The sequence below is a fragment of the Anas acuta genome, chromosome 22 (assembly GCF_963932015.1).
Source record: "Anas acuta chromosome 22, bAnaAcu1.1, whole genome shotgun sequence".
NCBI classification, from domain to species: Eukaryota; Metazoa; Chordata; class Aves; order Anseriformes; family Anatidae; genus Anas; species Anas acuta.
In genome coordinates, this window is record NC_089000.1 from 3,883,221 (window position 1) to 3,907,321 (window position 24,101).

Sequence of the window (24,101 nt, forward strand, 5' to 3'; positions counted from 1 at the left end):
GCATGTGAGCTATGCTAGAGATGTATTTGGTTATTAAATCACTAAACAAACAAGAAACAGAATCAAACAGAAATCTGCTCCTGATCTGCCTGAGTTGAAGCATGAGGGTTCCTTTTTTCTCAAATAGACCAAAGATCTTAAATGACTAGAAGCTGTAGTATAGAGGATTATATATATATATGCATACACCTATATATATACTTACCTGGAGATACAGGTTCCCTGCTGGTCATGATCTGTTAAGGCAATCTTTTTTTCTTTTTTTTTCCATTTTTTGGCACTTTACCGTCTTTGGGCCCAATGCCTGTCTTGGGCAGAGTTGAAGGGTGCTCTTAGGAGCAAAAAAAAAAAAAAAAAGCATATGGGAAATGTCTGTTCTGATGAAGCTCTTGTTCAAAGGTCCTTCTGCACTGACCTCCAGTTGCTGCTTCACCTGACTCCAGGCAGCTTCAGATGACTTTTTTGTTGTTTTTTTTTTGTAGCTGTTGCCAGGGCTGCATACTGAAAGCCAAAGGGTAAATAGCATGAGACAGAGGTATGGAGAAGGGCATTCAGTAACCTGCTCCTTCCTCTTCTGACCCCATTCTCCACAGCCACTTGTGAGCAGCAGGGAGCCGGTGCTGTGCCTCGAGCCCAGCCACGACCAAAGGAAACACCTGCAGTGTGCACAGCCTCAGACCGTGGCATGCCCACTTGCCAAAACCATTAGCAGCACTGCAGCAGTTACTAAATTTTCGGGCCTCTAATGTAGAGCTGTTAAAAAAATGAGCAACAGCAGAGAGCAGAATGGGTTCCCAGGGAGGTATCCTCGAGCTGAAGCCCATTGCTGTGCGCCAGGGCGAGTCCCTAGGGAGAGCTCCATCTGAGATCCATCCTGATGGGCTGGCATTCACTAACTGGGAGTCACGTAGTTGTCTTGTGCCTTGCTGTTGTCACAGACCCAGCCTTCCCTATCAGTCCTGGCTTAAGGCTGAAACAAAAGAGATTTCAGAATAACACAGAAATAACACTATTTCAGAATAAACACTTCCGTCCTTCTTGGCCATACCATGCCTCCTGCCCGATGCTGTTCTTTCTTGGGCATTGCAGCCACCATAACCAGGGCCAAACTTTTCAGCTTTGCATGCATAAAAAAAATGTATACTCAAATGGCAACTTGTTTGTGGTAACCAGGGTAATAAGTGTCAACACTCCAGTGCCAGTACTCACCTAGGGCTCATTTACACATGTCAGTAGATTCAGCAGTTGCTGTTATTTACTCAACTTTAGGTGTTTCAGGTGATAGCAGGGGCTAGACAAAGCAGGACAATGATATATGACACCCAGCCTACACGGCTGCCCTGGCAACGGGCGAGTCTTCACCTGCCCTTTGCTGATACCATTTCAATCCCGCCAGCACTGTTTGTTCTTCATCCCGAAGAACAGCGACGTGATGGGGAGGGCAAACGAGGTGGGGCTGTGGGGGAGTGGAATACCTAAACAAACAGCAACTTGGCTTGCACATAAAACGCTATCTGTGAGCTAAAGATGGGCTGGGTGATTCAGGAGCTGTTTGGCAGCGAGCTGTCTGCAGGCTGTGCATGTGTCAGCAGTGTTTATTTTGGGAGTGAAGGGGTACTTGCATCCAGAGGGATGTACATACGCCTATAGCTTGGGCTTGCCATGCATTAAACGTACGTTTTAACCAACACTCTGCATTTGCCTATGTAGAGACAGGCAGCACGACAGGATGGGGTAGCTGGATGTGTTTGTGTGGGTGTCGATGGTTATACCAACGTGTAAATGCACGTTTGCTTCTCTGTGCAGCTCTCTCTTTTAGGTTAAATATGCATATAGCAGGTGCAGAAGCACCAGCCTGCTTTAGGGGCTGTGTAAGTTTATTAACACACACTGCATCAACAGATAGACTTTTATAGATACGTTTTTGTGCCTGTAAGCATAGGTGGAGAGGGAGGGAGAGAGACAAATATGTGTGTATGTAAGTAAAGGCAGATGGGTGTAGAGAGATGAATAAAACTGGGGCTGTCTGTAGCCCTGTACCTGAACGTCTATAAGATGATGTACAGGGGCTGACGGAGAACAGACAGAACCTGACTGCTGATATTGCTTTAGCTGCAACAAGCCATTATTTATCAGCTATTGAATGCAGCACCTTAACAAGGTACGCAAACTCCCAGCATGCATGGCAGTGTGTGCCAGGAGCAGAATGTGTGAAGTGCTGTATAGAAAAGTATAAAAAGTATACCAGAAAGTATAGAAATTGTAGAAATTGTTGTTTAGTAGCTGCCCCTCCTGCACTACAAACGTGGAGTGGCAATAAACACTTTCTGGCTCTGTCCATCTGACCAGAGAGCATACACTGTCCAGAGCTGGGGCTTTTAAGAGACTGCTCTTCTGTTCTGAGAGCACAGTTAAAGGGAAAAAAAAGAACTTTTCATTTCAAATCTAATTGTGAGCATGTATTTTCAATTGTAAATCCTGTGATACGGTTAAAAGTCTTGGTTTTGTTCCCACTGAAAAGCAAAAGGCACTAGCTCAGACTGGGGAGCAATAGGCACTGCTAGACATAATGGCAACTTTCTTTGTCTTCACATAAGGAGGGATGGGGCCAGTATGCAGTTCTGGCCCACTTTTTAAATCTCTGTACCCTATAATCCTCTCCTGCAGTTGCTCAGCAGGCAAAAAAAATGTGGTTTCTGTCATTCAGGACTGTTCCTGAAGAACCCATGACCATTGACAATCTCCAGTCTACCAAAAATCCATAGAGCAGCAGCCTTGTCCTGTCTCCAGACCATCTTCCCTACAGTCTTGCTCTCTCTCGGTACCTTTCCTGTACTACATACCTTGGCTTTGTGTCTGCAGGTTGCAAATACAACCAGGTGAACAGCCACTTCCACTGTATTCGAGAGGGCTGCCAGTTCTCCTTCCTGCTCAAGCACCAAATGACATCCCATGCCAGAAAGCACATGAGACGGATGCTGGGGAAGAATTTTGATCGTGTTCCTACTCAGGTGACTGGCTGGTTATTTATGTTGTAGCTCTGTATGTAGTGATAGTCCCTTCGGCTGCTGGCTGCAGAACTGCACTGATGCCAAGATGCTCATACCAAGCTCCTAAGGACACGTCTGCACTGGGGGATGCACCTGGGATGTGTGCGTTCACCTAAGCTAGTTTTAGCTGGTTTGACGCCTGTCATATGAGGAGAGACAACATCAAAGCATTACTTAGTCTAAACAGCCTTTCCTCGTGAGTTGTGGAGAAAAACATTTGAGAAGGATAACACTAAAATATTCATATTTATAACTTGCATGCACTCCCTCCCCACGCTCTCAGTATACACCAATTGGCTTATTAAAATTAAAGTGCTTAGGATGTGGAAGAATTGAACATGCTGGTTAAAGCAAACATTTCCTGTTGCACATAAACAATTATTTGCTGCTTCCATCTAGAAACACCAGTTTCAAGATTTCTCTTCCTTTACTGATTTGGCCTTCCACTGGGGCTCTCCTTGTCCTCTCTCAGGAAGTACCAGGGCAGTGCAGTCACTTTTGTCTAACACAACCAAGAGCAACTGCCAGATTAGGTTTTTCTGTTTCATGAATAAATTGAAGAGGTTCAACTGCAGCACTGCCCTACTGTTCAGAATGGCAGCAGTCCTGCAGCCTCCTGTTTGTTCTTCTTACTCCTTGGTTGCATTAACTTGCACTGACTTAGGAGATGAAATGAGCTGCATTTATTTGAACACCTGTGACTAAATCTAACCCTAAGGACATCTGGTATGTGAGAAGCAAAAGGTGCTACCTGTAGAAGCAAGATGGGAACCCTCCTCCATTCCACAACACGGGACTGAGAGGTCCCTGTTAGCTGTCAAGTACTGTCAAAAAGTTAATCATTCCAGTCTCCTGCCGTTGGAATTAATGAGCTCACACATACCAAGGAACTGGTGTTACTGTTACAGCAGCTTTTGTTCTTAAAATTAAGTGCTCAGGTACAAGAATCAAACTCAGATTTAACAAACAAATCTTCCTCCACTACAGAGCCCTACACCTCCTAGTACACGCAGAGCAGAAAATGCCAGTTTTGACTTCCACCTCCCTCACTGGCAATCCCATGTCACATTAGCAGTGGAAAAGCAGTAATTGTGGCCAAAGCAACCCCAAGAGCATACAGTGCACATCTTAATCTACTGCTGAGCTTACCCCATGGAGCAGACCAGCAAATAGCAAAAAGAGGAAGAAACCACAAATCGGGGCATGTAGCAAAGCTCACAGATTGCTGCACTGCCATTGCCTGTTTGCATTTAACCATCCTAACTCCATTTTTTTCCCATTTGTGAGTGCTCGGCAGGCATTTAATGGTGTGTTTGGCTATACATTGCTTCTGGGTACCTACCCAGGTGTAACTATCCAGAGGAGACCACGCCATGCCAGGCCACGGCAGCTGCACGTGAGCAGAGTACAGCAGCAGACACACAGGTCACTGGTTTCAGTCTGCGATCCCCTGTCGCCGTGTCTCAGCATGCAGGCACTAGGGCAGGCATGTCGGTAGTCGTATTCCCAGTCTCTAAATGCAGCAGGACCTACACAGTAAGGTAGCAATGCCAAGATTAACACCTCCTGCTTTTGAATGCATCAGAATCCACACACCAGGATATTGGTGCCAAGATTAACACTCCCAGCCTCTGAGCGCATCACAATTCACATACCAGAATACATGTGCCAAGTTTAATGCTCTGAGCTCCCAGTGAAGGAAGATTCATGCTCCTAGCCACAGTGCCATGGGTTCCACTCACGAGCATGTTCCAGTTATCCCTCATGAGCAGTGGCAGAGGGAAATAAACATGCAGACAGATGGTTTTGGTCTTGGCATCGTGCTTTTGGTGTGAAAGTCCCCGTCCTGTTTTCTTGCTGCAGGTTATTGGCCACACTCCAAGAAATGAAAATCTCCCCCAGGTTGGCAGCATGGCACCCAGCCCAGCCTCATCAGGAACCCCAGCTTCCTTTCAGGGACCCCCGAGCATGATGGACACTGAAACAGATGAGTACATGGATTACACTGGCTGTAGCCCAGGGGGAATCTCCTCTGAATCTTCCAATATGGACCGCAGCTGCTCCAGCACTCCAGTGGGCAACGAGAGTACATCAGCAGGTAAGGAAGAAGGGGGGGTGACATGGATCATCAGTTGCCTGCTCTCTTGGGTGATAAACTCATGAAGAGAGGCCAAAGGACAACTGCACCTTAAAATACAAATTGCAACAGCTTTACGATAGTTCCTCTTACTAACGTAGCTCCCTCCATCTTTTTTGAGAAGAGATCCGTCAGAATGTGCACTTCAAGGGTCCATGAACTAACAGCATATCTTTCTTCTCCCCTGAAGAGAGGTTTTTATCCTCTGTCTTGGAGTGGATCTCTTTGAATAACTGATTTAAAAGGAAAAAAAAAATGTTGCAGGGCTCTTCTGTCCCTGGCATTTCCCATTATCTTTTTGTATTTCTTTGTGCAGCATCTGAAGTCGGGCATTTTTTCTGATACTGTTGAGGTACAGAGAGGCTGTACAATAGCAAATATTATATACAGGAGGGAAAAAAAGACTACCGCATCTTCAGAAAGCAACATATAAAAGCAGCTCACTGAGCTCCCTGCCTCGTGCCTCTTGTGCCACTTTGTCAAGTGTTGCACAGAGGAGACCTCCATCGTTCTCCTCTTTTTTGCAGTAAGTTTCTGCCATTGTTTCCTGCTTGCAAGGATAATGGGTAGCCATCTCCCACTGCCCCGTGTTACACAATTATCTCTTCAGTAGCGTGGTTTCTTTTATGAATTCTGTTATCATCTAGTGTTGATTCAGGGATCTCTTAGCTCTCCTTCCCAGTGTTAGGTGATACATTCTAGATAAGCCACCTCTCTGAGTTTGCTTTAATTTCAAATACGTTTTCCTACTCTGCCTTCCCACCCCAGACAGGTGAAGGTTATCAGATAGCACCTCTAACCACATGTTACCTTCATACAAACACTGCTGGGGCATGACAGTGGGTGCCCCATGGCATCAAAGCTCCTCCAAAGAGTTCTGGTGGGACAGCACTTCCTAGCTCTCTCTCCCTTCTCAGCACACCATTCAGCCCAAGTCACTCATCCTAGGAAATGGTAGTGAGCAAGTCCACCTGCCCAAGGTGTAAGACAACCCTCACGGCTGTTAGTTGGTACAAGCTGGCACCAGATAAATGAACAAGGACCAAACAAGCAGGAATTTCTGCTTGAAAGCCTGTGGCTCTTCCCCCACGCCACTACAGCCACCTTACCTTCTGCACAGACAACCCTCCTCTTCCTGATGCTGTCAGTTCCTCACCTTCCGTTTCTTCTCTGTTACAATTCTGTTTCATACATTTGTGAATGTATTTTCCATTTTCATCATATTGCTTCCGCTCCTGGGTTCTCATTTTGGTTCTTTTGTGTTTTTTTGTTTTGTTTTGTTTTTGTTTGTTTTTGTTTTTCTTTTTTTTTCTGCTTTTTTTTTTTTTTCTCTCCACATTCTCCAGGCTGCCTGGTTCCTTCTACTGCTACTGCTGCTGCCGATGATGCTACCCACAATGTACCACAACCTCAGCCACCACCTCTGCCTCCATCTTTCTCACAAGCCCTGCTTAGGTCTCCCCTTCCCACCCTCCCCTATCTTTTTTCTCCATCTTGTCTCTCATACTCTCTGCTCAGTGCCACTCTTGGATCCAGCAGAGGCATTGTCATGCCTGCCGCCAGCACCACTGGGTTTTCGCCCATCATTGCCACTCCAACTCCAGTAAAAAGTGACGTTCCCTTAGTTCAGGATGCAGCAGGTAACACTTTGCTTTCTCTCTTAGTGTCCTTTGCCCATCTCCTTCCCCACTCACCCTGCCCACGTTTTTCTCGGCACCTTTGGGTCAGTAAAAGAAAGCCTGTGTCACTCTGTGCCTCACTTAACTTTATCCAAGGGCCCTTCCATGCCTGCTCCAGTTCTCTGCTGATGCAGTAACCACAGCCAAAACCACAGCAAATCATTGGGAAAAATTCAGAGTGATTTCCACCAATTCCAAACCGTGAGATAAATCTAACAAAATCCACAGTTAAAATCCACTTTTTGCCTCTTAATAACAGCGGGGTGGCCACAAAGCAAACTTTTGCTTATGTAGCATTTATGGGGCTTGGACTTCCAGCTTAGATCTTGTAGGCCACCCAGCTCAGGGCCTATCAGTCTGCTGCACACATCTCTGCAGGTGAATGTCTGACAGGGTGCCCAGTTCCAGTATTTTTATAGCTCCTTTAAGCTTCACTGCCTCCTATTCATATATAAAGCCGTAAAATTCAGAGCTGCTTTCCCCAGTGCAAGTAACAGAGGGAAGTACAGTCAGTGTCACTACCATGACATCATCAGACATCTCAGGCTGTTTCTCACACTCTGTTATTTGCATCTGCTCTTACAGCTGCAGAAAATACACCGAGAGTTTTAGTTTCAAGCTGCCATGTTTCCCATGTGTGACTAAGATCAGAGATGTCTCAGGCTGGGGATTCTCATTCCAGCTGGGAATGGTTTTTAGGGTGTGTCTCAGCTTTGGCTTCTTTTCCCAACTCCCAGCTCTTTTCTAGTTAATTAAGAACATATTTGTGCTTAAAGTTCACACTAAAGAGGATTCTGGCAGCCTATAAATGTCCCAGTCATTCTTCCTGCTGGCTTTAGTGTGTGCATGTGTAGTAATGTGCAAATCCAAGGCGAATGGTTGGGAGTATGGCTGGAAGACCAGCTCTACTTGGAAGTTCAGAGGTTTTTGTCACACGACTTGGCAGGAGAAGCACCCTTGCCCTGTCCAGAGCAGTGTGTTCCAAGGAACAAAATACACAAGAAACCATTTTTTTTGCCCTTTTTTTAACTGATTTGCATGTGACCTGAAATATCTTACCTTGTGCTGTGCTTTCTTCTAATTATATATTTTTAAGTTTCTTTTCTTTTTACCTGTAGATCTTCATATAGTTTCCTGAATGTTTACATTAATATTAATTTTAAAGACAAGCTTATGGCATGTGCTTACCATTGAGGTTTGCTTGGGATTAAATCTGTTGAGGCTTGTAATCTTCAGCTGGGCATTAGGGACTGAATTCTGTCTAGTGGCTAATGAGTGTAGTAGGTTATCTTCTTTCTTTTTCATACACTTGCTCTGAAACTTTGGCTGTATGAGAAAACAAAATTGGTTTAACTAAAGTTATAAATACATCTGTTTGAACTGTTGTAAGAGCTGGGCAGATACACCGAGTTTAAAAAGGGTCAAATCTAAATTCTGCTTATTTTGCAGATAGTCCGTCTTTTTTCTAAAATGTCTTATCTTGTATTGCTGTCTGAAGGCAGACACGATTACCACCCATATTAATGATGAAAGACTTGGTGGTTTGGCTGCAATTTTTTTTAAATGAAGGAGTAAGGAGTTGATCTGGATAGCAGTGATTAGTGCAGGCAGTGATCTGCCTGGAAGCAGAAGTGTGTTTTACAATATGTTTGCAAGGGGGAGCAGACAGTGGCCACAGATTCTATAGCTAAGTTTGCTATAATAAAACCGATAGGGATAGAAAGTTACTCCTCCACTGGTAGGCTGCCTAAATTAGCCTTAATAAGCAGTTCCTACCCCCTTAGAAGTCACTAAAGTGGTCTCACCACGGCTGCCCCAAGCTGGCATCCCTACTCGCAGTCTGAGGGGTGGAAAAATCTTTTGCTCTTTGCTCACCCCGCAATCTGTGCAGCCCAGGCACGTGAACAACCCACTGTACGAGGAGATTAGCTTGCTGCTACCCTGCCCGTAGACTTACATCTATCAGTAGTGTCAGTTTAACTTTTGGAGGCTTCCTTGGATGATCGCCACCTTCGTTTAAAGGGTTGTCAACCGAAGGGCCAGATATGGCGAAAATAGCATCCATCACTTTTAATACCTGCTTATCAGCCAGAAAAAAATAATTCTACAACATTCAAACAAATGACTGTTTCTTCAGTTTCCTAGATGAGGATGCAAGCTGCTCTGGACTCTCAGGCCCCAGGCACTGCATGTCACAAATCATGCCTCTTCTTAAGAGGTTGGCAGTTTAAGCATGAAGATGGAGGGGAAAGAAAAAAAAAAAAAAAAAAAAAAAAAAAAAAGTATGTTTCAGTTGCAAGCTATAATTTCCAATTACACTTACAATTTTGCACCTGGTGAGAAATTCTTCTTGCCTCCAACCTTGTCTGCGCTGCATGTTGATACTGGAGATTGTGGTTTGATTCTGGAAATAGCAGGGAGAGGAGAGGAAAAAAAAAAGTTAACAGATATAATGAGGTCGAGTCCTTGATGTCAGGCTTGATCCTAGGGGACGTGAGCAGTAGCCAGTTATGCTGGCCCTGTGAATGAAACTGGAAGACAGATGAGGGCTCTTTATTTACTAGGGGCATCATGTGATTTTTGAGACCCAAGGGAAAGCTGTGGAACTGGTATTTTCTCTCAGAGTCCACTGGCTAGTGATGATGAGAATTAGCCCCATTGAACATCTGTCCATCTGTCTTTCTAAGTGCACTCATCGTAATATGTAGGCTCATTACAGTGAGGGATGTTGCAGACTCCTGGCCAAAGTCCATCCTATTTCTATAAATCCCCCCCCTTGCACTTTCAATCACGCATGGGATCTTCCTTCACTTCCTGCTGTCCTTGGCAGTTGCAGTGCATTACGGTGTCCTGCTCACGAAGAGCCTGGATAGGGGAAAACATTACACACGTGCCAGTTTTTAGACTACTTACACTCATTCACCACTTGAACCCCAGTGAACTCTGGTAAAACACCTCGGTCCTTGGTCTGGACCAATGTAAACTCTGCATTAAAGTCTGATTGAAGAGGAAAACAGGACTAGAGATTACTAAGAAGCAGGAGAAACTGAGAGAGTTGCAAAACAGAGAAGGAGCAGCTAGTACTCGGCCTAAGCTAAATGAGAAAGGCAGTTAGAGGCAAGGTGGATGTGCTGAAAATTGAGGGAAGCGATGGGCAGTGGGCAGCAGCCACCCATGGGCGCAGAGCTGAGGCTCCCTTAGAGCCTGCGAAGCTGCTGGGTGGGAGCAGTTGCAGCTGCGCCTTGGCAGGTACAGAGCTTGCCAGGACGGTTAGGGGATGAGGAGAGCCCTGCCTGTCAGCAACGCCACTCTTCGCTTTCTCTCCTCAGGGAATACCATCACTATGCCAACTGCCTCGGGGGCCAAAAAGCGTTTTTGGATTATTGAGGACATGTCCCCGTTTGGCAAGCGCCGCAAGACTGCATCTTCACGCAAAATGCTGGATGAGGGGATGATGCTGGAGGGATTCCGGCGCTACGACCTCTACGAGGACTGCAAGGACTCGAGCTGCCAATTCTCTCTCAAGGTTACCCACTACCACTGCACGCGGGAGAATTGCGGCTACAAGTTCTGCGGCCGTACCCACATGTACAAGCACGCCCAGCACCACGATCGCGTTGACAACCTGGTATTGGACGACTTCAAGCGATTCAAGTCTTCGCTGAGCTGCAACTTCCCAGACTGTCAGTTCTCTGGCAATAGCACACACTTCCACTGTCTGCGCTGCGGCTTCCGCTGCACTGACAGCACCAAGGTGACAGCCCACCGCAAGCACCACGGCAAGCAGGACGTCATCAGCGCTGCTGGCTTCTGCCAGTTCAGCTCAAGCGTGGACTGCGAGGTGCCTGACTGCAAGTACAAACTCAAGTGCTCCCACTTCCACTGCACCTACCCTGGCTGCAAACACACGGTGGTGGGCATGTCCCAGATGGACTCGCACAAGCGCAAACACGAGAAGCAGGAGCGAGGGGAGCTGCCTGCCATCTCGCCCGGCCCCGAGGGCCTCGCCCACTCCACTCTCGAGTATGACATCCAGAACTCTTCCATCAACCTGGACAGTTCCCTCAACCTCAGCACTGACAACAACAGCTCCCTCTTCTTCCTGCAGAACGCGGCAGGCGTGGGCCTCAATGATTCCCTGGACCTCAGCAAGAAGCAGTCGGAAGCCACTGAGGGTCCGTCCCCGAGCAGGGCCGGGACCACCCCTCAGGAGAGGGGGGCAGCGGCGTCTGGCTCCGGCGATGTGGAGGACGAGGATGACTCTTCCCAAGAGGACGAAGAGGATGACGAGGAGGAGATGAACGAAGAAGAGGAGGATGATGAAGAGGAGGATGACGATGACGACGACGAGGAGGATGATGAAGAGGAAGATCTGAACACAGATTCTGAAGAATCGCTGCCCGACCCTGAGGGCCTGGCCACTAAAGATGATGGGGAACCAGAGGAGGCCGCTTCTTCCACAGACCATGGCGATGCTTCCAGGCCACAGGGCGAGCCAGCCCCAGCCCTTACTCCAGCCTCAACTCCTGCTCCGGCTCCAGCTGCTGCCCCAGCCTCTACCGTTGCTCCAGCAGCTTCTCCTTAATCTTAGAGACAACAGCAGCAGTGGTTTGGTTTTGCTCTTACACAGAATTACTAAGAGGACCCCATATGAGGCAAGAACAAAGATTGGGATGGCAAATGAAAAACAAACTCCGTGGCACACGCACGAGAGAGAGGAAGGAAGGAAACCCATAATCCACAGGCCCCATAAGAGACAGGTTCGCAGCGGGACTGGTGCTGCATCACTTCGTTCTGCAGATCACAGAACACGGGGGCAGGACGCAGCCAAAAAATACCCTTTTATACAGACACGGACCTCGAGGGTACCAGCTGCTTCTCCTTGCCCCCCGAATGGTGCGTTGGGCCTGCGCCCATCTGGGGACCCTTTGTTATAGGTGGGGTTCTATCCCCCCCATTTTTCTTTCTGGGTTTTATTTTTCCATGTTTTCAGTTGTACGATATTAATAATAATCTCCACTTCTTGGAGGGGGGTGGGTGGGAACAACAGGTAATGAATTTTAGAAATATATATTTGTGTGTGTGTCTCTTCTATATATATAATGTACACACACACACACATATATAACATGCAAGGAATTGGTGTCACAAAGACGACTAGCTCAGCTTTTGCCAGTGGGAAGGAGGGGGTGAGGGGTGCGCTCTCTCCCCCCCCTTTCTCCCTCTCTCTCTCTCCTTTCTCCAGCATTAAATGGATGGCATCAGACAGCAAGGGTGGGAGTGGGTATTTATTGTCACATAAATGAGGACGCATTAATGAATGAGCAGGGGTGGGAATGGGACACTCCTCTGTTCTTCCAGATCCTTTTTACTATTAATGATAATAATTTTGAATGCTATTTATATTGTAAAACTTTCTCTGTCTGCAGCTGTAGGGCACCTCTCCCCATCCCTGCTGCTCTGCCTGTAGGGATTCAGCTGAAGTAACTCGGGAAGGGCGCAGCGGGCAGATAAAGGGTTTGTCACACTGGAGGACTGGGGTTAATCTCCCATCCAGTTCCATCTCATCCCAACCCCCAGGTGCCTCCCCTCTGCGGAGGGCGAGGCGTTTTTGTGGTGCTTCAGTATCCCCATCTCAGGAGGACTCGGTAGAGTCAGGAGGTTGTGAGCTGGCACGCTGTGCCGCGGCGCAGCACGAGGAGCGCCGTTCTCGCAGGAGAGCGTCCCAGCCGTTAACGCAGCCTTGCCAATACTACTTGCTCGCTGACCCGCGCAGTCGCACCATGACAGGTATGTCCCCACACCCCCAAGCCCTCCTCCCCGGCCTTTCCTCGGGGACGGACAAGTCTGGCTTTCTGCATGGACTGAAATGTAGCTCTGGTGACTTCTGGGAGAAGGTGAAGGCGCCACTGCGGAGGCAGGCAGGCGGTCAGGGTCCCCCCGCGGGATGTTCTGCTCCGCCTGGGGTCTCCTTTGCTCAGCACTAAGCGGGGGCTGTTCTGCAGCACCTGCGGAGCTATTGGCCCAGGCATGGGGTTTGCAGCCACAAAACACGAGGCTGCAGCAGCCTGCGTGGCCCAGAGAGATGGGGGAGATGCCAGCTGAGGCCAGGATGTAGTCCAGCTAAAAAAATTAATGCATTTCTGGGTCCACGCTGATAAATTTTGCCAAGTAGGGCTAATAGCTTGGGCACTGCACGAGCAAATGGATTACCACGTTGGGACCTGCCACCTCCAGAAGCTTGGGCTTTCCCCTGGTTACAGGCACTTCCCTGCTCTCTCTTCCTAGCCCAGTCTGGGAACACACACTACAGGAGGCTGCCCAGGACTCTGACAGGTGAGACAGTAGCTGTTTGACCCCAAGTCCTCACCTGAGTCTGAGAAAGAGGGCTTGTCTACATAAACACAGGCTCCAGAAGGACTAGCTGTATGAATTAGTTCTGATAATAGCTATTTCAGTGCCAGTTTGTAAGTATACCAGCCTAGCAAAAGGTTCCTTGTGTCTGAAGTTTGTCCCCTTTTTTTGTTGTTGTTTAAATCTAGTTATTTTTTTTCCAATGACATGCAGCCCCCCCTCCAAGAGCACTTCAGCTCCAAGGGATCCCCGTAATTTGTTTCCACCCTGAACAGAAAAAAGCCTCGAGGAGTTTAGGTTGCCTTTTTTTTATTATTATTATTATTATTTCCCTAAGGAACTGGTGCAGATCAGGTCTGATTTATAAACAAGCAGATCAGCTGCGTAAATGTGGGGAGAGAATGCTCAGATAATGTTTCAAAAAGAAAGGCAAAAAAAAATATTAAGAAGTTGTACAGTATTTTTCCTGTAAAGGTTATTCCTATATATAGAACAAAAGAGAGACAACCCATGCCAGGGGGATGAGGGGGGGTCACCTGCCTTCTGGACAGCCCTTAGATACGGTTAATTGTGTGCAATTTTTATTCTCTTTTATTATTATTATTTTTTTTCAATTTAGTGTTTGTTTGTAGGGGGTGGCAGGGGAGGGGGGCCTTAAGTCTACGTTTTGAGGCTGACTTCACACTCCTAGCACTGACCGGAGCTGCACGATTCCGAATTTTAACTTGAATTTTGTAGAGATGAAACAAATGAAAACAAAACAAATGAAATATTGTTATTACTAGTTTGTAGTTTATTTAATACTTTGGAGTTCTTTTCCTCTATCAGTTATTTGTGTGGCTTTTATTTTTATAGGGTTTCATTTTTTTTTGTTTGTTTTTGTTTTGTTTGGTATATCCCCTGCCCTCAGTTGTGTGTTTTCTAGCACAACCCGATTCTTGAATATAATGAAGCTCTCGTTCCTGGGGCCGAGTGAGGGAACGAGGACCTGGAATTTATAGAACTGGGATGGGGTAAAAAAATCCTAATTTTACCAGCATTTGCTGCAGGTTCTGTACTTGTACATGTTTCCCATACTCAACTACCCAGATACCGAGGTGATGGGCTCCAGGAGGAACCCTCGGCCGTAACACACGCCCCGTCTTGCCGAGTAGCTGTTTTTTACTCTGTACCACTGAAACCACCCTGATGGATGGCACTGACTTTTTGGGGGGACAGGACCGAGCCCACGGCCTTCGGCACCGCATCCTGCAGGCGTTAGGTGAAACCCACCCGTGAGCGCTGTCAGCAGGGTGTGCGGGGCAGCCCGGTGGCGGTGCCAAGGCCGGGGCTCACCTCGGCCACTCGGTAGCACTCAGGACAGAGGGGCCACGTCCCTGCTGCCACTGGCTGGGAACCCGCACCCGGGCACGGCGCCTGAACCTCTGCCCCAGCCCCATCGCAGCAGTGGCCACACAGGACGGTGTGGGAAGCAGCAAGGTGCGGAGGAGAGGGGCAGAGGGTGCTGGTGGCTGGAGCAGGACGATGTGCATCATCCCAGAGGCAGCTTGAGGCAGGTGTGGTCAGCACCACCGGGCCGGGATCCGTGCTGACACGGGGCCGTTCTGCACGTGCCAGAGGGGCCTGTGTTTATCTATGCACACCATTTTCTCCCCCAAGGCACCCTACTTCTCCCCGACGTCTCAGCTTTTCTCCCAGTCCTTTCTCACCTCCTCTCCAGGAGCTGGCACAGGGTATGAGATTTCTCTCCCAGCAGGTTACTGCTAAACTCGGCACCCGTGCGGGGCCGACCCTAGAGGGCCAGGGTCCCCCAGGTTCCCTGGCAGGGCCGTGGCCACGCTGCCCTCGCAGCCAGAGCCGGCAGCGGGCTCGTCCCACCCCCGGTGCACTTCTTGTCCTACCTTCTCCAAGCCTTGTTTCTGTAAAGCTCTTACGTCTATATTTGCAACAACAACAACAAAGTCAAAGTTAAACCCGTCTTTTTATTCTGCCATGTTAAGGCTTTAATTCAGCAAAACTCTTAAGCACATGCCTTCCGATCCGGCAGAGATTTAAGCCCATGCTTAAGTGCTTTTCTGAACAAAGGCCCCAACAGCACAAAGATCCCTATGACAGCAAGGTGGTTTTCACTTCAAGCTATCATATCAACAGGACTGTTAATACAATGCTATTGAAATAAGTGCTTAAAAGACTGACCAGAGAAAGAGAGAGAGATTCAACGAACTGTATGAGGAGGGGGAAAGAGGAGAGAGGAAACGGAACTGTTCTGTCCAAAACAAAATGAAAAACAAACAAAATAAACCTTGAGATGGACCCTCCTGATTCTGCTACCATTCACTGCTGAAGAGCAAAAAATGAAATAAAATAAAAACTATTGACTAGATTGTTCATTCTAGCCACAAACTCAACTGGATTAAAGTCTGCGTGGAAGGAATTTTGTAAAGAAAAAAAAAAGTAAAAAATTTTTTTCCAATGTAGCAAAAAAAAAAAAACTTTAAAAAAAGAAAAAAAAAGAAAAAAAAAGACAAAGAGGGAGAATTCTAGCCTTTTGTAATATCCATATTGCACACTAGGACTATAAGCCATTGCTAGCTCATTTTGAATTTTAAATGTGTAATTTTTTTGTTTTGTTGTTGTTTTATTTTTTTCTTTCCGTGGGGGAGGGGGGAAATAAATGCTTGAACCACCAATGCTCTTTTTAATGTTTTATAAATATGTATGTGTATATATATAAATATAAAAATAATATGTATGCACATATATATGTGTGTGTGTATATATCTATATGTATATACATATATATAGATATATAGATATATATATAGGTTTTGAGACAAAAATGCAGAAAGTGAAAAAAAACACCCTAAACAGGATGGTGTGCTCTGATTTACTTGAATCTGGTCTCTTCAGCACCTGCGTTATTAAGAACTGAATATTTTTCCACTTGAATTTAGTGCTATTAGAAATTTAATATATGTGTTTTATTTATTTGATTTTTTTTTGCATGACTGATGCAAGGTTTGACATTTTCACTCAATAAAAACTGGAAAAAAAAAAACAACAAAGTTTCAAGTGATCGAGTTGTCTTCTTGATTGAGGAGGTGTTTTATTTTTTGGACAGCTAACAAGTCTTGGAGCAGTTCAGGTCTTTTAAGGCACCACGGTCCCAGTAATGTCCCTGCACCCATTTTAACAGCCACTGTTTTAGCACCAGCACTATGGTGATAAGTGCAAAAAGAACAGGCTTCTCTTTTTACAGACTCTGGCTTCAAACTTTTTAAGCAGCCCTGCAGTTTTATTTGAAGTATTCATCAGGGCCCCTGATGGAAGCGATGCTAACACCTCTGTGATTTGCTAATCGGGGGCCTGAATTAGAGATGCAGCTGCTTGCATTTTGACTTCTCTCTTCCCACGTTGGCCTCCAAACTCACGGTGGTGAGCTGGGATCCACAGTGGCACTGTGCCTGCTGTAACCCACTTGAAATGTTACAGTGACATGCAGAGCTCACTAAGTCAATACATGTTCGACTGTCACCCTAGCAAATAGAAACGGAGCATGAATGGAACATGTTGTCTGCATGGACGGGGTGGGACTGCTAACTCCACTAATAAACACTAAAATGCAGTGCTGAAGCCATAATATTTTGGTAGCACAAGAATACATAAATCTGCATGCCATACATCAGGATCTGAAAGAAAGCATTCCTACCTGGCCACTCCATAGCTTCCTCCTGCTGATGATACTTGTACGTGGCATGTGCAAAGTGAAGCAACTGCCCCTGGAGATGTGAAAGTCTTTTCCAGGCAAGAGGGTGTCCTTACATCCACAGTGCCACACAGCACCGCCGTGGTGCAGCCGATCCAGCAGTTGTGAGCGCTGGCTGCAAAGGAACAAGAGATTAGATAAAAGCCTGGGCACTGGGTGCAGCTTGTCCCCACCGTTCTCCTACCTGAGACTCGTGCCAGGCCTGGGCAGGGCCACACCAGCGGCCCTGCTCTGAGCGAGGCAGACGGGGACAGGCAGCAGATGCCAGGATTGAGCTCCCGGGAGGTTCTGCACCACGGGCAGGCGTTTGGGTGTCTGCAGACAGCCCCTCGGCCTCAACGGCAGCCTCTGCAGGGCCAAACCTGCACCGAGAAGCTGGCCTGGTGGGGAACACAGCTCTGCTGCCTGCCCTGCCCTGTGCTATGGGAGTGAGGGAGCAAGGAGCAATGACAAAGGTCTTGTTTTACCCAAAAACAGCCAAGAAACCCCCTCCTGCTTTGTTCGTCCCCCACCATTGCAGCAGCTGGGTGCCTGCGCCCCGTCCTCCCTGCCACCGGTCAGGGAGCCCAGGAGCAGCGAGCAAAGCTTGCCAAGCCTGACGCACTGGCAGCAGCTGCCTCCTTATTAGCTGAGAGGATTAGACTCCTCTCTCTTTCAAAGCCCCCTGGTCGCTCTGCTGCAGCTCCCAGCCATCCTGTTTTCAGATGTCATTATCTGAACACGCTCCTAATCCGACCTCGGAGCACGGAGGTTTGTTCTCACTGGAGCTCTGCCCACAGCACACGGGATATTTACATCACTGCCTTTCCGGGGGGGGCACGACACGACTCACGGTTTGAAAGCTCCTGCTGGAACTTGCCTGCTCTCTGCGGAGCTCTCACTGCACTCCGTAAAGGAATGACTAAGTCGTGGGAGAAGCAGCGAGTTGAGCAAATCAAAGCCTCAACCACTGCATTTGTTCCAAGCCCTCCCAACTGTGACAGTGCAGCTCTGCAGCTCTGCATCCAGCCCATGAGCTCGGGGAGCCTCGGGCAGGGAAGGCAAAGTGGCAGCGGGCACCTGGTGAAGCTGCTTGTTTGGAAGTCTGGACAAAAACGGAGCAGTTGCTGCTGTTATGTATTGATTACATCAAGCCTGTCCCTCTAACAGTGGTTTTGGAGTGCAGGTCCCTAGAGTTACGCACACATCCACAAAACTACACTGCCTGATTTACACAAGGCACTCGGTACTGCTTTTCAGCACACTATGGACCTTGTGCAGCACCCACCAACACAGGCACCCACAGAGGGAATATCCCTTGGCACCAGCCCAAATGTGCAGCTCAAGCAGAGGAGCCCTGAGAGAGGAGCCCTGCCTTCTCCTTTCCAGATGATTCATAGACTTTAAACCAATACAGGCAGCAAAAGTTCAATTGCCTCAAAGAAGCAGCATTCAAAGTATGCTAGGACACAGAATAGGAGGGCAGATGGTTCTGCTGCTGCTTCCCATCACCCTGGTTTTTAGATGCCATTAGCCAAACACGCCTAGCCCAGCCTAAGCACGCAGACCTGTCCTTGCTGGAGCCGTACAGACTGATATGGACAGAAATAAAGACAAGAGAATATCCGTGTTGGCCTAGAATAAGGGTAATGGCCACCCTGGTGCCTCAGAAAGATGATAATCACAATTTGTCCAGCTACTTCTTACAGCTAGTCTAGCACGAGGGCAGCCAGCAGCAGGTGTGCAGAGCTGGTGCCCAGAGAAACCCCGCGCAGCTTGCTCAGCTGAGCAGGGAATGCAGGAAAGCATGCCTGGCCGGGAGGATATTTACTCTGGTAGCACAATGCCTCCTACACCCTGGCAGAAGGAAATTCGGAATTCTGATGTTTGCTGGTACAGAGGAGAGGCAGCTTTATGACGCACAACACATACTGGGCATAACTTCCAGCTGGAAGGACTGAGGCTCAGCGCTGGCTTCCTGCAGCAGATTGACATTAAGAAAGGCTTGGAGACCTGCTAGGGAAACAGGGCGGTCAGATGAGCCCACCTTCATGCCTCTAGAGAATGAAATTTGGAAGGGAGGAGGATTTTAGCAGAGAAGGGCACTGGTGGAGTCCCTGGGTAGGAGGCTGCCCGGGGAGCCCAGCTTCAGGAGAGTCCCCAAGGCAGGGCAGGGGATGTGCACCCCTGCTGCTGCAGCTTTAGAGAAACCTACTGATGGGGAAATGGGACCTGCCCCTGACTGGGGGGGTCTGGAGGCTCCCAGCTCTCTTAGAAGACCAGCAAGAGTTATTCTAACACAGCCTCATCCCTGTGACAGGACAAGAGGCCAGAAATGGACACTTTGACAAAACACAGACACAAAAGGAAAAAAAAAAAATCGCACAATGGAGAGGAAAAAAAGAATCGAGCCAACTTATGGTACAGTCCGTGTTGTTCAGGTATGGGAGCTAAGACAGAAAACAGCCATTAATAGATAACAAGTAGCTAATAGGTAACAAATGTCTTAATCTTCCCAGAAAAAAAAAAAATATATATATATATTTATATATATATATTTTTATATATATATATATTATTTTTTTTTCATTGGGCATAGCAATGCAAAGCACAAACCCTTTCCATGCAGTAAGGTTCTGCACCAACAATCCCACTACGTGGTGCCCACAGACGGCATCAGCTGCTGGGGTCCCGGCTGAGATTTGCACCTCTGGGCTCTAGCAGCCGGGCACAGCCCCGTGCTCTCAGAGCCGCAGGTGCCTCCCTGAACGGCCACGGGAAGCCCTTCCACAGGGGAAGCTCTTGGGGAAAAGGGAGGAGAGGAGCCAAGCAAATCTCTCCCTCTTCCCTTCCCCCCCAGTCGCATTCCAGAGGACTGAAGCTTTAGGACTTGACAATGAACTCTCACATCATCTTCAATGGGAATGTGAACTTTAAAGACTTCTCGGGCTCACACCTACTCCAAACCAACAGGTAGCTGGGAATTTCTGAGTTTCACATATACACAAACATGCAAATGAATAAATGATTTCTGTCTTTCTCTACAAACCAAAGCTGAACTTGGCTTAATTTGACCAAACTGGGGTGAATGAAGCACACACCAGCGTGTGAAGGACCTGCACGGCTGCCATCTCTTACACCTGCTGTATTTTATGGGTACCTGCAAGCCGCCAGCACCTCCCTCAGGAGGCAGCAGCCTCTCCCAAAGGGCTGGGGGCTGGCAAAGGGGGCAGAAAGGCACCGCACAGCACCTGCAGCTCCAGCGGGTGGTGGAAGGGAGGACAAGTTCTTCGTGGTGGCCCTGGGGCAGGAGGGGGGCTCCTGGCATCCCTACCACGCGTCCTGCTGCACGGGTCGGCGCTGGCTCAGCAGATGGGAGTGGGGCTGGGTGCTCTGGGCCCGGGTCCTGCTCTTGTCCCTGAAGTGCCCCAGCCCCATCCTGATGAGGAGGGGTGACCGATGGAGGCGGCTTCCCTCCTTCCTTTTGCTCTTTTTTGGCAGGGAAACTTTTAAACAAACAAATGAAGAAACACTGAGGATTTAAGTAAACAGACAAAGATTTATCTGACAGGCAGACTAAGGAGCCTTTCCCTGCCCCCTTCCCTTCCCACAGGGCTGGGTGCTGCCTCGTGCTCTCATTACCCACAGCTTCTGCCCCGTGCCCTTGCTGTCACCAGCGGTCCCTGGGACTCTCCTGCGATCCCCAGCCAAGCTCTGCTGAGATACCAGAGCCCCACAGTCCCCAGCATCAGTGAGGATAAAACAAAGCCAAGATTTGCACCCAAAGCAAGTCAGAGGGAACCGAGCTGGGTCGCCCAGCCACCAGGCACTGACCCTGCGAGCCCCATCCCGGCTGTGCCCAGGGGATGGAGGGGGAACAGCTCTGGCTGGTGGCCGGGCAGCAGCGTGTCCCCCTGCCTGTCCCCAAGGCTGGGATGGAGCCACCTGCACAGGGAGGGCTCCCTGCAGCCAGCAGGGACCGGGGACATGCACGGTGCTCCTCTGCTGTAGGTGAGGGATCGGGCTCTGCCTCAGGTTTTTAGAGTTGGGAACAAAAGGAGGCAAAACCCAGGTGCAACAGCGTGATGCTCCAGCTCCTGGCACCTAGCTCATTCTGGGGAATGGACGAGACTGCAAGCCCCAACCTCCCTTTCACACCAAAACTTGTATCTGCTGTGGTGGAAGAGTTGGTGTTACCAACTAACAGCACCTGCTGTTCGTGCTGTCTGAGGGCAGGGAGCAAAGAGCAGATCCTCCGCGTCGGAAAGCTGCAGGAGTTTAGCACAGAGCCTTTTGTGCATGCACACGTCAGTTTAAGCTGCTTTAACTAAAGTAAACTGTTCAAGGAGATGGAAGGATATCCACCCCAAAACTTCCTCTACTTTAATTAAATCGTTACAGAAATTAATTTTAAAGAGGTGCTGCTCTGGCTCCACACAGATAAAACCTCAGTGCCAGCCTATCTAAGTGGAGGGACAAAGTTGAAAGCAGCCGGTGTCTGAAGTGGTAGGGGGCAAAAGAGAAGAGCATCGGGCAACAGGAGACAGGCAGGCACGACGGAGGGCTGAAACACCAGCGGGGATGCTGTAGGAACAGCCACGCCAAGCAGACAGAGTAACTGAGAGACAGACAAGCGAGCTGGCAAAGTGACAGACGTGAAAAGAAAAATAGGCAACAAATGCACCAGCTGTACTCGTCGATGCTCTGAATCAGCCCTACCCGGCAATCACCTCCTCACTCGGGAGACACAGTCCTAGAGAGAAGCAAGTATTTTATCTGAAACCAAAAAATGCAACATCAATTCCCCCCCCCAGCCCCTCTCCAGGCATGTTCTTGTAGCTAGCATCACGAAAGATCTCTCATCATTTGCATAAATACAGAAGCAAAAAAAAAAAAAAAAAGGTTAAATCCTTCAGCAGATGCAGAAAAGAGGGACTTAAGAGGGACTGGGGGGGGAACAGGGGCATTCTTCTAAGATGCTCCATACTGTAAGTAACCCCTGAGCAGTCCTTGCAAAGCATTTGGGGAGATTTTTAGTCTGAAAGACACTTTACAAAAATAAATTGTAATTGAGTTTAATAATCTTCCCCTTTCCAGAAAGGGCCTGACAGATGCTGCCTAGTGCTCACTTCTGCCCCATTTCAAATATTTTTACCTTATTAGGATGAAATATATTATTTTTCTAATGAAAGGAGCTTTTTTTTTTTTTTTTTTTTTCCAAAGAGCCGGTTTTCCCTTCGTCCAGCTGGTGCCTTTATTAGGTTAGTGCTTGCTCCCTTTTGGGGATGGGATTGTTTTTTTTCCCTGAGCTGTGAGAGACCATGCCAGCCCCTCGATCTACAAGTGCGCAGCTCAGAGCTTCTGCTGCACAGCAAGGGAAGGACTTGGGCCCTGCCCTCCATCCTCCCTCTTCCCTGCTACCCTAGATTCACCTTAGCTACACTTGCACTATTTTATTTTTTATTTTTTTGACAGCGTAGGCTGCGGTAAGGGCCAGCCTCCCATCAGCATACCAGGCGGACACAGCTCAAGGGTGACCACAAAGGCTGGCTCCCGATGAAGCAGCACGGGCTGGGAGATAGGAGGATGAAAGGGAAAATGAAGGAAGCTGGACACTCTCCTGCACCCTCAGGTAAATCATTTCCTCCGTTTCACCTGCCAGCAGTGTTTATTTACATTTCCTATCTCTGGAGGCCAAGCTCTTGGTTTGCAGTAGCAGTGGGACAGAGCCCGAGTCCAGGCTGGAAGACTCACCTTGAGCTTTTGGTGTGCTGGCTCACCACCACAGGCAATTTGTGCTGCACAAAAGACTCCACCACATGGAAGGGACCTTCCAAAGCTCCCCGTCACCAAAGCCTTGGGAAACACTTCACGTGCTCCACAGCCTGCCGGGTGTGAAGGCTCTGGCCAGGCACGGAGACCCCGACCTGAACACAGCAGGGCTGCACCAAAAAGCAGCCCTGGCCCTGCTGTCCCACCTTGGTTTCCCCCAAGCATCACAGTGCCACACCAAAGGGCAGGCAGCCTCTGTTTCTGTAGAAGGCACTGCAAATGTGAGCACCAGGGCAGACACAGACCGGGTTTTGTCTCATGTCTCTGCCCAGGCAGCAGCCCAGCACGTTGCCTCCTACCAGCACACACTGGGGGAGCTGGGGAGCCCTGCCAGCAAACCCCACCGCAGGGTGAGGTGCCCACTGGAAACGCAGCCAGTTCCCCCAGTCTACCAAGGACAAAACCAAGAGAGAACACAGTTATTAAAAAGCACTTACTTGCCAGAAGCAGCCGAGTCGCAATGTGCAAAGGCCAGGTCTAAAATGTCTGCCTCGAAGGCTGGGCAGCACAGACTGCTCAGGACGGGGGAGCAGCTCCTCTCCCACAGCTGTGCAGCCCTGGCCATCAGCAGCTGGGGACATTGGGTGCAGCTGGGCGGTGTGCTGCAGGGCACAGCTGGTAACGGGCTGGGGCTCTGGTGTGAGCTGCAGGACCTGGCATGAAACCTGGCCCCCAAAGTTTGCTTTTTCTTGTCGCAACTCAGCATTCACCGGTCAGTACTTTTTGTCGTCGCATGGGGAAACTGAGGCACACTACAAGTAAAAGGTTCTGCAAAGTGTCACGCAGCAAATTAGCAAGAGCATGAGGGACCCTGCAATCCACCTCCTTTCTGATCCCAAACTCTGTTAGGGAACACCCTGGCCATGCAAAAGGCAATAGAAAATTGTTCCTGCTTCTGACAAAGGTGCACATAGAGCTGATTTGTCACATCCAGGGGCGAGGAAGGTTGGACAAAGACGATCAGGAGACATGTCTCTTTTAATCCCTTCACACTTTGTCACATTTTTTTTGAGTTCCCCGTGTTTCTCTTGGAGCTATTGAAAAGGGAGCTTTTATATCCTTAAATTACTGGAAAGCACCAGCCTGACGTTAATTCCTCTAGGGGAGAGCACAGGCTCACAGGGTTTCACTGGAACGTGCCCAAATGACACTCTTTAGAGGGAGCTCCCTTCACCCATTTTCTACCCTGTACCAAGAACCTACAGAAACCATGCTGAGAACCCACTGAACTCACCAACCTGAGTGTTGTCTTCTCTGCCAAAGCCCAGGCTGGTTACACTAAAACACAGTCCTTGAATTATGCA

At 48.5% G+C, this 24,101-nt stretch overlaps 2 protein-coding genes across 11 annotated transcripts in view; one reads left to right on the forward strand and one right to left on the reverse strand.

Moving 5' to 3' along the window:
- CASZ1 (castor zinc finger 1) overlaps positions 1 to 15,795 on the forward strand; it is a 204,309-nt gene extending 188,514 nt beyond the window's left edge. For 8 of the 9 annotated variants that reach the window (XM_068658838.1, XM_068658836.1, XM_068658837.1 and 5 more), the window contains 4 exons: positions 2,863 to 3,011; positions 4,914 to 5,148; positions 6,534 to 6,827; positions 10,196 to 15,795. In XM_068658838.1, the coding sequence (XP_068514939.1) occupies positions 2,863 to 3,011; positions 4,914 to 5,148; positions 6,534 to 6,827; positions 10,196 to 11,451 (1,934 nt within the window). In that variant the 3' untranslated portion in view covers positions 11,452 to 15,795. The remainder of the gene's footprint in view (positions 1 to 2,862; positions 3,012 to 4,913; positions 5,149 to 6,533; positions 6,828 to 10,195) is intronic. The other variant, XM_068658843.1, reaches the window with a different exon arrangement.
- On the reverse strand, positions 6 to 23,573 carry LOC137843530 (uncharacterized). Of its 2 annotated transcripts, XM_068658859.1 has the most exons (7): positions 23,235 to 23,573; positions 16,930 to 17,101; positions 9,190 to 9,270; positions 8,824 to 8,943; positions 8,055 to 8,192; positions 4,393 to 4,579; positions 6 to 501 (listed from the first exon to the last, which is right to left on the reverse strand). In XM_068658859.1, the coding sequence occupies exons 1-6, from the start codon at positions 23,501 to 23,503 to the stop codon at positions 4,514 to 4,516; spliced, it is 846 nt and encodes a 281-aa protein (XP_068514960.1). In that variant the 5' UTR covers positions 23,504 to 23,573; the 3' UTR covers positions 6 to 501; positions 4,393 to 4,513. The 2 variants fall into 2 exon arrangements, with proteins under 2 accessions (XP_068514960.1, XP_068514961.1); XM_068658860.1 differs by lacking the exons at positions 6 to 501; positions 8,824 to 8,943 and having other exon boundaries at positions 3,018 to 4,579.
- Positions 23,574 to 24,101: the final 528 nt, after the last annotated feature.

What these genes read in the sequence shown, in the direction of transcription:
- LOC137843530 (XM_068658859.1), bottom strand. Translation starts at nt 23,503, where the DNA reads ATGCTGAGTTGCGACAAGAAAAAGCAAACTTTGGGGGCCAGGTTTCAT. An exon ending in GACTCGGCTGCTTCTGGCAA is followed by an intron (nt 17,102 to 23,234) that starts GTAAGTGCTTTT and finishes GTTCCTTTGCAG; the next exon opens with CCAGCGCTCACAACTGCTGG. An exon ending in ATCCCAAGCAAACCTCAATG is followed by an intron (nt 4,580 to 8,054) that starts GTAAGCACATGC and finishes CTTACTGTGTAG; the next exon opens with GTCCTGCTGCATTTAGAGAC.